Genomic DNA, 14888 nt, shown 5'->3' with positions numbered 1-14888 from the left:
TAGAGCCAGAAATTGGAGGGAGAGAGAGAGTACATGGGGCGCACAGTAACCACTGTAAAACTCTTTTTTAATGCTCTTTTAACCTGCCTCAATAATATTGATGTTGTTATGAGCACCATATTGGGTAGTTTTGGATTCTTTATAGATAGGACAGTAGAGAGGTGTCAGGAGATGTCTTGAGGAGAGAGTGGAGGACGACATGCAGCGGTTTTAAGTTTGTGGAGTTTATTTGCTATTTCACCAAATTTGCAAAACACCTAACTTGTCCATCTGAGGGACCTTTGCAATGAGAATGCTGACAGGATTTTAAACAAAAGAAACTACAGATCCCATCAGCCTCTGCTCTCGTCAGTCTGAAGTCTACCTGTGTCTTTAATGTCGATTTTCCCACCTCTTGCGGGGCTTGGTGCCCAGCTGCAGGACTTCCTGTTTCTGTGTGCAGAAAAGTAGAGATCTGTGCTGGGTGGAGACCAGCAGCACCTGGTGACTGTACTCCATCTGAACCACACCTGAGGACTCCTCCAACAGCAGCACAGGTTTACACACACCCTGCAAACACACACACACACACCAGCAAGAGCTGCAGCCATCACGTCAGTCATTAATGAGTCAGTCAGCAGAAACTGAAGCTGATGTTAAGGAACTGTTAGGGCACAAACGCTTTTCTTTGTGGCATGTGATAAACTGTAAAACATTTTAAAAGTAACCATTTAAATACTTTTCTTTCGTTCACATTTTTTATTATTTTCCTCAAAGTTATACCTTTACGGCTTCTTGAGAAAACAATGTGTTTGTTAGACAGTGAGGTGAGTATTTGTGGTCTCACCTGGTCCAGGTCCAGAGAGGAGAACACAACGCGCCCTTTATCGTCTCCAGAGAAAAGTTTCATACCGTTTGTGCTCCACGCCAACGACGTCACAGAGCCTTTATGGAGGCCGACCACATCGAAACGCCTCAACTACAGAGAGAGAGAGAGAGAGAGAGACAGGTGTGAGGGAGAGAGACAGGTGTGTTTAATACAGAGAGAAAGAGAGACAGGTGTGAGGGAGAGAGACAGATGTGTTTAATACAGAGAGAAAGAGAGACAGGTGTGAGGGAGACAGACAGGTGTGTTTAATAGAGAGAGAAAGAGAGACAGGTGTGAGGGAGAGAGACAGGTGTGTTTAATACAGAGAGAAAGAGAGACAGGTGTGTTAACTGCAGAGAGAGAGACAGGTGTGAGGAAGAGAGACAGGTGTGTTAACTACAGAGAGAGAGAGAGACAGGTATGAGGGAGAGAGACAGGTGTGTTTACTGCAGAGAGAGAGACAGGTGTGAGGGAGAGAGACAAGTGTGTTTACTGCAGATAGAGAGACAGGTGTGAGGGAGACAGACAGGTGTGAGGCAAGGCAAGTTTATTTATATAGCACATTTCAACAACAAGGCAATTCAAAGTGCTTCACACAAGACAAAAGCATCATGACAGAGGAAAGAAAAGAAACATTAAAATAGAAAATTTTAAAATCACTGAAATTATTAAATCTGAAAATATGTTCAAATAAAAATAATCAAAATGAAATTAATTTAAATTAAAAAAAATTAAATTAAAAATTAAAAAATTAAGAGTTAAAAATAATAATAATAATTACAGTGCAGAGTAAAAGTTTAAAATCTAATTAAAGCTGTTTAATGAAAGGCAGCTGTAAACAGGTGAGTCTTCAACCTCAATTTAAAAGAGCTTCAGCAGACCTGCAGTTTTCTAGGAGTTTGTTCCAGATATAAAGAGCATAGAAACTGAGCGCTGCTTCTCCATGTTTGGTTCTGACTCTGGGGACAGAGAGCAGACCTGTCCCAGACGACCTGAGCGTTCTGGATGGTTCGTAATTAATCAGGAGGTCACTAATGTATTTTGGCCCTAAACCATTAAGCGCTTTATAAACCAGCAGCAGGATTTTAAAATCTATTCTCTGACAGACTGGGAGCCAGTGTAAAGACCTCAGAACTGGACTGATGTGATCCATTTTTTTGGTTTTGGTGAGAACTCTGGCAGCGTTCTGGATCAGCTGCAGTTGTCTGACTGATTTTTTAGGCAGACCTGTAAAGACACTGTTACAGTAATCAAGACGACTGAAGATAAAAGCATGGACAAGTTTTTCCAGGTCCTGCTGTGACAAAAGTCCTCTAATTCCTGATATGTTCTTCAGGTGATAGTAGGCTGACTTTGTAATTGTCTTAATGTGGCTTTTAAAATTTAGGTCTGAGTCCATCACTACACCCAGATTTCTTGCCTGGTCTGTGGTTTTCAGTTTTACTGACTGAAGCTGCTTGCTGATTCTTAGTCGCTGCTCCTTTGCTCCAAAAACAACAACCTCAGTTTTGTCTTTGTTTAACTGGAGAACATTTTTGCACATCCACTCATTGATTTGTTCTATGCATTTACCCAGTGCTTTTATGGGACCATGGTTGCCTGGCGACATTGTAATATATATTTGTGTGTCGTCTGCATAGTTATGATAACTTATTATTATTTATTTTTTTATAATCTGAGCTAGTGGGAGCATGTAGACGTTAAACAGAAGAGGCCCCAGGATGGAACCTTGGGGAACTCCACAAGTAATTTTTGTTTGCTCAGATTTGAAGTTACCTATAGACACGAAGAAGTCCCTGTCCTTTAAGTAGGATTCAAACCAGTTTAGTGCTGTGCCAGAAACTCCCACCAAGTTTTCCCAGTCGGTCGAGTAATATATTGTGGTCAACTGTGTCGAACGCAGCACTGAGATCAAGTTAAACTAAGACTGAGGTTCTGCCACTGTCTGTGTTTAAACGGATGTCATTAAACACTTTAACCAGAGCTGTCTCAGTGCTGTGATTTTGTCTAAAACCTGACTGGAAGACATTGAAACAGTTGTTAAATGTCAAGAAGTTATTTAACTGTTGAAAAACAGCTTTTTCTATTATTTTACTTAAAAAAGAATATTTGATATAGGCCTGTAATTGTTCATTATTGACTTGTCTAGATTGTTCTTTTTTAATAGTGGCTTGATGACTGCTGTTTTCAGGGCCTTTGGGAAGACCCCTGAGAGAAGAGACATGTTTACAATTTGTAAAAGATCTGGAGCCATGACTTGGGAGACTTTTTTGAAAAAACCTGTTTGTAGGATATCAAGACAGCAGGAGGAGGAATTTAATTGTTGTATAATGTCCTCCAGGTTTTTAAGGTTGATTTGATTAAATTGTGTCATGGTGCTTAAGTTGGTTTTAAATGGACACAGCACATATCCTGATCCTGATGATTTCTGGATTTTTTTCAGTAAAGGAGGTGGAAAATTTATTACAGGCCCTGGTAGAATGAAATTCAGATGCTACTGACAGAGGAGGGTTTGTTAGCCTGTCCACAGTAGCAAACAGGGCCCAGAATTATTATTGTTTCTGGTGATGATGTCAGAGAAGAAAGATTGCCTTGCATTCCTCAGTTGTGAATTCTAAATGTGAAGTCTCTCTTTGTAGATGTCATAATGAATCTGGAGATTAGTTATACGCCACCTGCGTTCAGCTTTTAGACAATCTCCTTTTCTGTTTCTTACCAGTGTCAAATTTCTCCATGGAGATTTTTTATTACCAGAGACAACCTTCACCTTAGTGGGAGCAATGGAATCCATAACATTTGTAATTTTAGAATTGAGGTTATCTACCAACTCACTGACTGAGCCCCAGGACAGGGCAGGTGTGGAAAAGAAAACCTGGTTAAATATTTCAGTGATACACCGTTTTGTGATCACTTTTGATTGAATACTTTTGTACACTGACATAGTACTCTCAAATAAAACACAGGAGTGATCAGAGAGGGCAACATCTGAAACAACGTTACAAGTGTGCCCTCTGTTGTGTGTGGGCTCTGTCACATGCTGAGTTAGCCCAAAGCTATCAAGAGTGTAACACAGTTCTTTAGTCCCTCTGTCCTGGGGGTTATAAACATGGATGTTAAAATCACCAGCAATAATAACACAGTCAAAGCCAATACAGATCACGGACAGCAGTTGTATACTGCGTTTCAAAGTACTGTGGCACAGGCTTGTGCTCTTGTCAGGCCACAGTCGTGTAGCGATGCAGAGGTCAAAAAATGTTAAAAATATGGCTAAAGACCTCCTGTACCTATCAGAAAATACAGTCCTGATGATTTGTAAATGTCCAGGACCGACTGTCGATTAAATCAGGTAAAAAAAGAAGATATCAGCAAAAGAATGTAAGCAAAGCAGAGAGCAAGAAGAAAAGCGTCTGCACTGTAAGAAAGCAGGAAGTGCAGGAGAGAGACAGGTGTGTTTACTGCAGAGAGAGAGAGAGAGAGGGAAAGAGAGAGGGAGGCCGATGTATTTCTGTACCTGTCTTTAACACACCTGCCGACTGCTCACCTGTTTGTTTCGACCAGGAAGTGGAGACACCAGCTGGAAGACTGCCACTCGACCTGAAGCTGTTCCCACGGCAACCAGATCATCAAAGCAGCTGAGCAGCTTCACAGCAGTGATAGCATCACTCTTACCCTGTTACACACACACACACACACACACACACACACACACACACACACACACACAGGTTGTATATGTGAACAGAGTGACACTCGTAGGAAATGTGGAGGACTGAGGCTGAGCTGGACTTCCTGTTCAGACAGACTGATCACCACAGAAGAAGAAGAGCTCTGACCTCCAGGCTGTACTTGTTCATGTGAGCGAGGCGGCGACAGTACAGGTAGAGCATGCCGATGCTGCTGCCCACCGCCAGGAAGTCATTGCTGCTGTCCAGAGCGGTCAGGTAGACCAAGACCGACCTGAAGCCTCGTTGCACCTGCAGGGAGAGAGAGAGAGAGAGAGAGAGAGAGAGAGGTGAAGAGCCTTCATCTTCATCATCATCATAGCAATCTTAGTAGTACAGTCGTTAAACTCCGGTCACAGGGACCAGGGCCCGGATTGGCCTGGGTTTGACTCAGACTGTGCTGAAGCTTGGTCTTAGTTTTAGTCTGGTTTGGAAAGGGTTCAGTACCTTGGCTGGGATGGCGTTCAGCAGGTAGTAGAGCGGGCAAAACTCCCTCAAGACAGACGGCGGTGGGTTTGGCTGGGCCGCCATCTTTCTTCCCAGCTGGACTCAGCTGGTCCTGAAAGTCAGTTCAGATCCTCCATTTAATAACCTGAGATGATTGTAACCGACAGATGTTTAGTTAAATCTAATATAATAAGTGAAAATATAAATGTGTACATGAACAGGTTAGTCATCTGATCCTGTATTACAGTAACTTGTGTAATTCACAAGTTGTCTTCTTCCTGTATGCTCATGAACAGTGTTTAAGGATTTAGAAAAATACGTGTATTTGACCTGTTATAGTGTTGGAAATCATTCCCTTAAATAACAAATAAACCAAACAACCACCAACACTTAAATTAAAAAGTCAATTATATTAATAAAAGTTAAGCTTTTATGATTTATCTGCAGTATTTCGTGCACTATTCTTGTCTTTTAAGAGTGAAGTAGGGCGGCAACAAACGGCGTGATCAGACGTAAACAGCCGAGATTTAAGGTCATATAAAGGCTCTTTGGTGGGTCTGTCATACGCCGAACTGAACCGAACATTTTAAAGAAATGTGTCATAACTCAAACTGTGCTGCGAAGTACATTTCTATCAGCTTCACATGAGGAATCATTTAAATCGATAATATTTCTAACGGAGTTTGGTGTGACGTCGGCATCGCCAGGTGACTGTCAGCTTAGCAGGCTTCTGTCACATCCGACAGCTGACTACAAACATCCCCTCTCACACAACGAAGCCTGGTGTCATCGACAGAATATTAATATGATGTTGTTTACTGAGTTAGCTGCACAAACACGGAGCCATGCTAGCTAGCATCATATGAAACTGAGAGGTTAGCATCTGGAGCTAGCGTTAGCAGCAGGACGGAGACAGGGAGACACTTACTCAGGTATTACAGAGAGGATTCCGCCCTGATGTTCTTACAGATGTTTTAATGACAGCAGCAGGTTATTATAGAGCGGAGAGGTGACATCGCCCTGTCTGTCTGTCTGTCTGTCTGACAGCTTCATACTGATGCTGAGCGGCTGTCAACAAACTGCGCCCCCTGCTGGTCAGGACTAACCATCACTTCAGATAAATCGTTCTGTTACTATTTTTATTTTTATTCTTTAACAACCCATTAGCTGATCTACGGACTCCCAGTGTATTCCATATTACTTTAAACGGCAACATTTACATTTTCATCACCATATAATCGGCAGCGGGAGAATGATTTCATAAATACATTTATAAATGCATGACCGGAAACGGAAACTCAGCCTCTGCAAGTTGTAAACTCTGGAAACTGGATCTTTAAGGTTGTCAAAATTTAGATTCTTCGAATCTTCGATATTTCTCTAACCCTCTCCCTCGTGTTTAAAACGGTACAATCTGTTATTTTAGTATTATAAACTATCGTATGAAATGTTAGGAAGGGATCCATCGAGCACATTGTCTAAATAATGCAGATATGTTTGCAATGTTTCGATTTAATGGTTAGGGTTAGGGTTTGTCTACATTTTTTTTATTATTGAAAAAATAAAGTTCGTCTAAAACTTGTTTATGTATATTTCTCGGTGAGAGCTTATTTTTTCTAAAAACTTGCTTATAATATTTGTTTTTTCCTCGGTGAATTTTAAATATAGAAAAATAATATCATACAATAACAGAATAAATCCTAAACCTAGCCTAACCCCAGCCCCGCTCTAGAAGAGGATCCAGTCCGGGATTTCTGCACTCCCGCCCCTGGTGATGGCTAAGCTAGGCTAGTACAAAACTCAGCCAGCTAACCGTTACCCGCTCCCGTTATCACCACTCCCTTTAATGTTCTCCTTCATCCCAGCGGGACGTTTTATTCACCAGCACACACCGGTTTTACAGAAAAGTATTTATTCTGTGAGATTTATCGTCGATCAGTTTGATCTGATCTACGGATTGCCCCCCCAGTCTCAGCTAAGCTAACTGTTAGCCCACAGCCAAAATGGCGGACAACGAGGATGACAGCGGTTCGACCAGAACAATAACAGCCGCGGAGCCTCCGGGGGCCGCGGGACAGACCCCCGCCCCCCAGAGCACCCAGCCCGGTGAAAGTTTACCTTCAGAGGCCGCCGCTCAGTGCACCCAACCCGGTGAGAATGTGTCTGCAGCGTCCGCCGACCAGAGTGGTCATCCCGGGGAGAGTTCACAAACAGTACCCGGAGCAGAGACCACTCAGCCCGGGGAGGGTGCCCCGACAATATCTGGGGTTCAGCTGGCGGACTTCTTTCAGGGCTGCACGGAGGAGCAGAGCATCCTGGTGGGCACAGACTTCACCGGGCTGGGCTCGGACCTCGGTAACACTACAATCATCTACGTGCAGCCGGACGGCAGCCTGTTGGAGGGCTCCGGGCTGACGGTGGAGGAGCAGCAGGCTCTGCTGGAGCAGCTCACCAAGCAGCAGATCGTCCAGGTGTCGGACACCGAGGCGGCCCAGCTGCTACAGCAGGTCAAAACCATCCCGGTCCAAAACACGGCCCTGGACCCCAGTCAGCTGCAGCAGGTCATCAACCAGGTCACAAAGTCGCAGCAGCAGGTCCATGTCCAGGTCCCCCAGCATGGTCCTAAGCAACAGGTCCAGCAGGTCCAGGTCCAGCAGAGTGTGAAGCAACAGGTCCAGGTTACTCAGCAGAATTTAAAGACCCCTTCCCCGAATAACGCGTCTCAACAGCTGAAAAGTGTCGCCCAGCAGGTAGCCAAGCAGACCATTAGCCCGGTTCAGGTGCTCCAGAAGAAGGTGAGTCAGTTGAGGAGCTCACCTGATCCATAATGACCCCCCCCTCCTACACACCTTGTTCTGTTAGTGTGTCTGTGAGTCCCACCTTAACCAGTCCGCTGAGCAACAGGGATGTAACAATTCACTCCACTCATGGTACCACATCATGGTACCTTATTATCACAACCTTCAAATAAATCCATGTAAAGTAGATCTGCAGTATTTATTAACTTTAACCATCTGAACACTTTGAACAGGCAATACCTGAGTTTAGAGATAAACATGAATGTCTTTGAGTCAGTGGTGATGAGAACATTTTGAATCAGTAACCACACATGACAACACCTTTTGAGAAAACGAGCGCAACACAGCATGCTGCAAAATAATCTTTCCATCTCGATTATGTTGTGTTCATGATCGTGGGAAGACAAAATGGTAATTGAAATGTAAACTTGATTATTGCTCAGCACTAAGTGTTTCCCTAATATGCATCTAGAAGCAGAGGTGCACGGCTGCTGAAATTTGACCTACGCTGCTGATTATTTTATTTTTTTTATGAGAGGAGAGGAAAAGAGAGGACAAGGGCTCCATCTTATCTCTCTGTTAGAAACTAACATTATATTAATTTGCGATTCGGAATAAAATATGAACACGACTGCTGCTGAGTGTTTGTTGATAGACGATTTTGTTCAATAAAGGTAAATCATTCTTTTAAATCTCTTCCGGGTTTCTTGAGTCTGTGTTCTGCAGCGTTCAGTCGTCTCACATCATCTCCATGGTGATCGGTGTCATTCGCAGGTTTGATCCCTCTAATTTTTATCCTTCTGTCTTTTCAGTCTGAGCCTGTCAGGATACAGATCCAGGTTCCTCCCAAACAGGAAGTAAAGGCAGGTTCCGCCTCCCAGCAGAAGACTGTAGCTGTCAATCATCCGCAGGTGAAGCTGTCAGCCAATGGCAGCGTGAGCAGTGCTCAGATCATCCACATCCAGCCCATGGTTGGTCAGCAGGGCCAACAGTTCTTCCTGCAGCAGAACCCGGGGGATCCCCCCATCCAGCTGCTGTTACAAAGCCCCGCCCCCATGGTCGGATCTCTGCTCCCAGTGGTCCACAAGGTGGCAAGCCAGGTCAAACCAGCAGGTACCACCCCCAGTCTTGGTCAGAAACCTGCAATGTCCCCCATTAGAGTCCAGACCCCCTCTTCTGTAAGTGCGCCGCCCTCATCCATCGTCAAGAAGACCCCGCCCAGCTCTACTGCTAAAACTGTTAGCATCCCGCTAATCAAAACCCCGGCTAACGGCACTAGGACAGTCACCAGTAAGAGCCCAGTAAAGTCACCTGCAGTCCCAGCATCCCCAGTAAAGACCACCACACCTGCTGCTGCCACGCCCACCACAGTAGCCAAATCCCCTGCAGCCACGCCCCCTTCCACTCAACCCCCTACTATGAAAGAAAGAGACAGAGAAAAAGAAAAGGAGAAGAAGTTAAAGAAGCGAGAGAAGAAGGCGGTGAAGGTACAGACAAGATCAGGACGAGTCTCCAGACCCCCAAAGTACAAAGCCAAAGACTACAAGTTCATAAAAACCGAGGACCTGGCCGACAGCCACCAGTCCGACTCCGATGACTACTCCGATATGAGTGTGGAGGAGGAGGGGGACGGCGAAAGGAAGGCTGGCTCCGCCCCCAGCTCCTCCTCTCACCTCACCTACAGCCACAAGTCCCGTTCCCACCGCTGCCAGACCTGCGACAAGGCCTACATTGGACCTGGAGGTCTGAACCGGCATTACAAACTGAACCCAAGCCACGGGGAGCCCGATCTGCCTGACAACCCGCCCAGCAACACACCCCGCCCCCTCAGAGAGGACGGCCAATCACAGGAGACAACTTCAGCAGGGGTCAAAGAGGAGGAAGGGAAGAAGAAGGAAGATAAACCTGTTACTATGGCAACAAGCAGAGTAAGAGGCTTACCCTCAGTTAAATACTGTTTAATGACAGTGAGTTGTTCTGGCTCGTTATATGATGGGTAGTTAACTTCTGCTCAGTTACTAATTACTTACCTGTCTGTCTGTCCTCAGGTGGTGGAGGGGGGTCCAGCAGCAGCCGTGGGACTCAGGGGCCTTCATCACCGGGGCCCCGGCAGGCCCAGAGGACGAGGAAGAGGCAGAGGTCGGGGTCGAGGACGGGGCCTGGGCAGACCACTGGGACCGCCTCCTAAAGTGAGCTAATTTAGAACTGGTTCAAACTGGTTTAAACTTGACCTCTCTGATTTAAGCAGTGAAAGTGTTCAGTGAATCACAGCTGTTTAGAAACAGAAATCATCATTACATCATTGTCTTGATTTTAATCTCTCAGGTGACAGTGGGCCTCCTCAGTCGGCGGGGTAGGCGCGGGCGACCTCCAAAGCTTGCTGTCCCCACGGTAACCCCAGAGCAGCAAGCAGAGAGGAGACGAGACCGACTGCAGGAGGTCAGAGGACGGCTGGTTGATGCATAACATATCTGAGTTGTTGTTATCCTGTTTCCATGACAACTGTGTTCTGTTTACAGCTAGTGGACCAGTGTGAAGACGAGGAGCTGATGGACATTGTTCTTCCTCGTTTAACCAAAGTGTTGAGTCTGTGGGAGCTGCTGCTGGCAAAGGTACACACTGATACACACTGATACACACTCTGATACACTCTGATACACACTGATACACACACTGATACACTCTGATACACTGTGATGCACACTGACACACACTGACACACACACTGACACACACTCATACACACTAATACACTGACACACACTGATACACACTGACACACATTGATACACACACTGATGAGGAGACGGATCACGTTTTGTCCTCTGGTTGTTTCAGGTCGAGCGGGGGGGTTCGACTCGGACTCGGTTTCCAGACATTTACCGGGAGTTTGAGTCCCTTCAGACTCAGGTCAGGCAGGCTGCCCAGGATTACATCATCAGTCCGCAGGTCGGAGCCATGCCGCTGGAGGTCAGGAACATCGAGGTGAGACGTTCTGACTGCTTATGATCTGCAGGGTTCTCCCTGTGATCTGAACAGTTCTCTATTTGATCTGAACGGTTCTCCCTGTGATCTGAACGGTTCTCTCTTTGATCTGAACGGTTCTCCCTGTGATCTGAACGGTTCTCTCTGTGATCTGCACGGTTCTCCCTGTGATCTGAACCGTTCTCTCTTTGATCTGAACGGTTCTCTCTTTGATCTGCACGGTTCTCCCTGTGATCTGAACCGTTCTGTCTTTGATCTGAACCGTTCTGTCTTTGATCTGAACCGTTCTGTCTTTGATCTGAACCGTTCTCTCTGTGATCTGCACGGTTCTCTCTGTGATCTGCGTGGTTCTCTTTGTCCTCAACTGTTCTCAACTGTTCTATGATCCAGGTGGCCCGCTCCCTTGGGATCCTAGACGAGGTGAATAGGATGAAGGTGCTTCCTGGAGCGTCTCCCAGCTCCAGCCTGACCAATAAGAACGTCCGATACATGGAGGTAAAGGCCAACAGCACACTGTGTTTCTGAGAGCTGGACCCAGGTTTGGTCTGGTTCAGTCTGGTTCTCTGTGGTTTGTCAGTACCTCTGGTAAAAACCTGATCCTGTCTGACTCAGTCACAAACTCTGTTTCCCAGAATTCCAAGATGCTGCCGCCTTCAAAGAGATTCAAGATGGAGAACAGCGTTCCAGTTCACCAGAACGGCATCGAGACGCCGAAAACAGGTTAGACACTTGTGACGCTAATACACTCTACTGTTTCTGTAATCCTTTCTACTCCATACTCTAAAAAGAACTGTGGTGGATTTTACTCTTGAACTGATGTCAGGTGTTGTTTTCTCACATTTCTTTAAAAGGTGGGACTTCATTGACCTCTGTGACCCCTTTGTCCCCTGCGACCTCTGTGACCCCTGCAGCCTCTGTGACCCCTGTAAATTCCTCCCCGAAGCCAGTCTCTGCTCCTCCACTGGTGGTTCCAGCTGAATCCAGCACTGCGTCTACCACCAGGTGAGCTGCCCCGCCCCCTTTCCTATGAGTGACAGGTAGAACAGGTGATGACATTGAGAGCTGTTGTTAAAGGTGTGGTCTGAATGTGTTCTCTGAACCCTCAGCTCCTCTGATAGGACGCCCTCCACACAGGCCCTTCCCGCTGCCACACCTATGGAGGTGTCTTCAGGTGAGGACCAGAGGGAGGAGCTTCAGCAGACGCACCCCCAGGTGGAACCTCTCACACAGAGCCAGGACCAGGTGTTGAGCAGCAGTGACATCACAGGCCAGAAAGATGCGAGTCCTGAGACCACGGCAGACTCAAAGACACCTGACACACCTGAGTCCAGCTCTGCCCAGACTCCAACCCCCCCTCAGAAGGACTCCAAGGAGCTGCAGGAGGGTCAGGAGATCTACATCCAGACCGAGGGGATGACGGTCCAACTGGCGGAGCCTGGATTGGACGGGATTGTGATCGTGAACGGGCCGGACGGGACGACCATGCACATCCAGACCCCAGAGGGCGTCCCCCTGGAGGCGGTCCAGGCCCTGCTTGGAATCGAGGCCTCAGACGGGGAAAAAGCTCCTCAGTGATCCAGAGTCCAGACTCAAACTTTGATTCGGTTCTATTCCAATGATATAGATACCTTTTTGAAACCATGGAAACAAGAATAGAATCCTGGACACCTTAGATCGGATCATTTGTTGTTTTTAAGCGTAATCCGTCTAAATTGCACTAATGTCGGCAACTTTTTGACACTGCGATTTAAAAACTAGAAATGAGCCATCATCAGGTGCCTAGGACGTCTCTCTTTGTTACCGTGGTAACAGACAGGTATTTATATCGCTTAATTACTTAGGATCCTCTGGTACTGCGTTTATTACTGTCAACAGAAGAAGAAGAAGCACTCGTTTCAAATGTTCTGATTGTTCGATCTTTTTAGAAACCTCATGTTAGAAAATCCAACAATCCGTTATTTTAATGATCGATGAAATTAAAAAGTTAAGAAACTTCTGTACCTGTTGGAGCATTCAAATCACAGATTGTTTCGAAAGGTATCTAAAAATATCGAACATTTTGACATCCTGGACTGAGAAGGTCGAGAACCGGACCTGAACTACATCACAGCGACTGCGAGAGTCTGGACCTGAAGGTGGTCTCAGCTTCCAGAGTCCTCCAGTGCCACACAAACACACACGTCCACACAGGTAACAACACCTGGGCTGACACACACCTGGACTCCGAAAGAGCTGGACCTGCAAACACCTGGACCTGTAAAGGGTTCATGGAACACCTGGACCTGTAAAGGGTTCATGGAACACCTGGACCTTTAAAGGGTTCATGGAACACCTGGACCTTTAAAGGGTTCATGGAACACCTGGACCTTGAAAGGATTCATGAAACACCTGGACCTTGAAAGGGTTCATGAAACACCTGGACTTGTAAAGGGTTCATGGAACATCTGGACCTACTGAAGTCTTAAGTGTCAACAAGCACTCATCTGTCTCTTTGTGGGCGGAGCTTAAACACACCTGTTTATCTCTTGTTTCCTGCAGTGCCCCCTTCAGGACAAATTGAACATGACTGTGGGTATAAGGACACATCAGCCTGTAGGGGGCGATAACAGACCATCGGACAGTTCTGTGGTTTCAGGTGCTTCTCTTAGCGCCACCATCTGTTAAAACCACGAACCAGAGAGGCCGCCGAGCAACTCGTCACGGCCGAGTCATCAACTCTCTGAATTTTAAATATTTAATTTGAGTTGCTCATATCCAATACTTAAAGTCTGTTAATCTGAGAGAAAACGTATCGGACTCTAGCTCATAGAGCCGGTGATGTCACATTAAAGGGTCATTGTGGTGTTTTTAACGGCTGTTACCTCACTCTCCATTCAAACATCAAAGCTACACAACAAATATCCCCGCTGTCAGCAGAAATAAAGCAGAACCCTTCAGGTCACCTGATTGGCTGTCTGAAACCTACAGGTCACTACAGGGTAGCTGATCGGCTGTGTCTGAAGCCTTCAGGTCAGCTGGTCGGTAAAATGTGACGACCTCGGGTTAACGGATTCAGCACTTGGGTATGAGCAACATTATTGTGAGGAGATGAAGAAATAATCAGTTTGTGACCTTTGTGTCCTCTATAGGCCTCCGTATTCAGCAGTGTTATTTATCGTTCAGCCTGTTTTCTGATTGGTTCGTTCAGTTCTCACCTGTGATGACGTCAGCGGTGGCTCCTCCTGCTGGTTTTTAAGGAATCTGGGGTGATTGTAAATTTGTAAACTATTTTTTTTCTCTGTGTTTCCATGTTTGGACTTGTTGTTCATTGAAATAGAAGCGGATTAGTTGGCTGTTTATATGTAGATAAATATGGAAAACAAAGTTTAAAAGAAGTTGCACTATTTTATTACTTTTTATAAAACTTAACAGTGAAACATTTTCCAAACTGAAGGTTTGTACTCGTGTGGAGAGTCTGGCTGAGGGAGGTTAATGTACTGATCTGTCATGTTGAAGGTTCCAGTGCTGAATGCATCAAACACATTTCATGTTCCTCCAATAAACTGACGATGTGACGAGGATGTCGTGAAGAACCAGTGTTTGTCTTCAGACGAGCCTGTTTCCTACAGGAGCATAAACCATCGATTCACACTCAGGTGGCTTGTGGTCAGTCTACCTGTGATGACATCATGGCTAATAATCAAATCCACTATGGAGAAAATGAATGTGATTTTTTACAGATGAGCCCTATATGTTTAAAGGTGACATATTCTCCTCCTCTTCTTCAGTGTAAATAAGTCTCAGAGCTCCTCAAAACATGTGAAGTTTCTTGTCTAAATCCACTCTGATCCTGTATTTGATCATGACTATAAACCCCTCTATTTCAGCCCTGCTCAGAACAGGCTGTTCCTGTGCCTGTACCTTTAAATGTAAATGAGCTGTGTCTGACCACGCCCCCTCTCTAGAAGGGCTTGGGTGTCCCGGGCTTTCTCGCTCCATGTCCTATTGTTTACAGTGAGAAGGCAGACTCAGAGGGCAGAACAAAACACCTAGCTGTGGGAGTGTCACCCACCTGGGGGAGGAGTTACTGCCCTTTGTGATGTCATGAAG

The 14888-nt window shown here is 45.8% G+C and overlaps 2 protein-coding genes across 5 annotated transcripts in view; one reads left to right on the top strand and one right to left on the bottom strand.

Annotated features, from left to right (window-relative positions):
* tecpr2 (tectonin beta-propeller repeat containing 2) overlaps window positions 1-14888 on the bottom strand; it is a 212003-nt gene that overhangs the window by 13635 nt on the left and 183480 nt on the right. Inside the window, exons 1-6 of one of the 4 annotated variants that reach the window (XM_061063767.1) lie at window positions 5945-6113; window positions 5017-5161; window positions 4681-4821; window positions 4389-4517; window positions 827-958; window positions 392-549 (exon numbers count right to left, since the gene is read on the bottom strand). In XM_061063767.1, coding sequence (XP_060919750.1) covers window positions 392-549; window positions 827-958; window positions 4389-4517; window positions 4681-4821; window positions 5017-5100 — 644 coding nt within the window. In that variant the 5' untranslated portion in view covers window positions 5101-5161; window positions 5945-6113. Of the gene's footprint in view, window positions 1-391; window positions 581-826; window positions 960-4388; window positions 4518-4680; window positions 4822-5016; window positions 5162-5944; window positions 6114-14888 lie in introns of those variants that run through there. The other 3 variants (XM_061063766.1, XM_061063768.1, XM_061063769.1) reach the window with 3 other exon arrangements.
* znf839 (zinc finger protein 839) lies at window positions 6769-14357 on the top strand. Its single transcript, XM_061063770.1, has 10 exons — window positions 6769-7811; window positions 8627-9742; window positions 9863-10003; window positions 10140-10253; window positions 10334-10426; window positions 10653-10799; window positions 11190-11294; window positions 11432-11519; window positions 11651-11801; window positions 11906-14357. The coding sequence occupies exons 1-10, from the start codon at window positions 7020-7022 to the stop codon at window positions 12372-12374; spliced, it is 3216 nt and encodes a 1071-aa protein (XP_060919753.1). The 5' UTR covers window positions 6769-7019; the 3' UTR covers window positions 12375-14357.

Source organism: Labrus mixtus, chromosome 18, assembly GCF_963584025.1.
Source record: "Labrus mixtus chromosome 18, fLabMix1.1, whole genome shotgun sequence".
NCBI classification, from domain to species: domain Eukaryota; kingdom Metazoa; phylum Chordata; class Actinopteri; order Labriformes; family Labridae; genus Labrus; species Labrus mixtus.
The sequence above is the reverse complement of the archived record's forward strand: the minus strand, read 5'-3'. Positions and strand labels throughout refer to the sequence as shown.

Excerpts from the sequence above, each read along its gene's own strand:
- znf839 (XM_061063770.1), top strand. The coding sequence starts at position 7,020 with ATGGCGGACAACGAGGATGACAGCGGTTCGACCAGAACAATAACAGCC. Across the intron at positions 7,812-8,626 it reads TTCAGGTGCTCCAGAAGAAG|TCTGAGCCTGTCAGGATACA; the intron begins GTGAGTCAGTTG and ends CTGTCTTTTCAG. Across the intron at positions 10,254-10,333 it reads GACGAGACCGACTGCAGGAG|CTAGTGGACCAGTGTGAAGA; the intron begins GTCAGAGGACGG and ends TTCTGTTTACAG.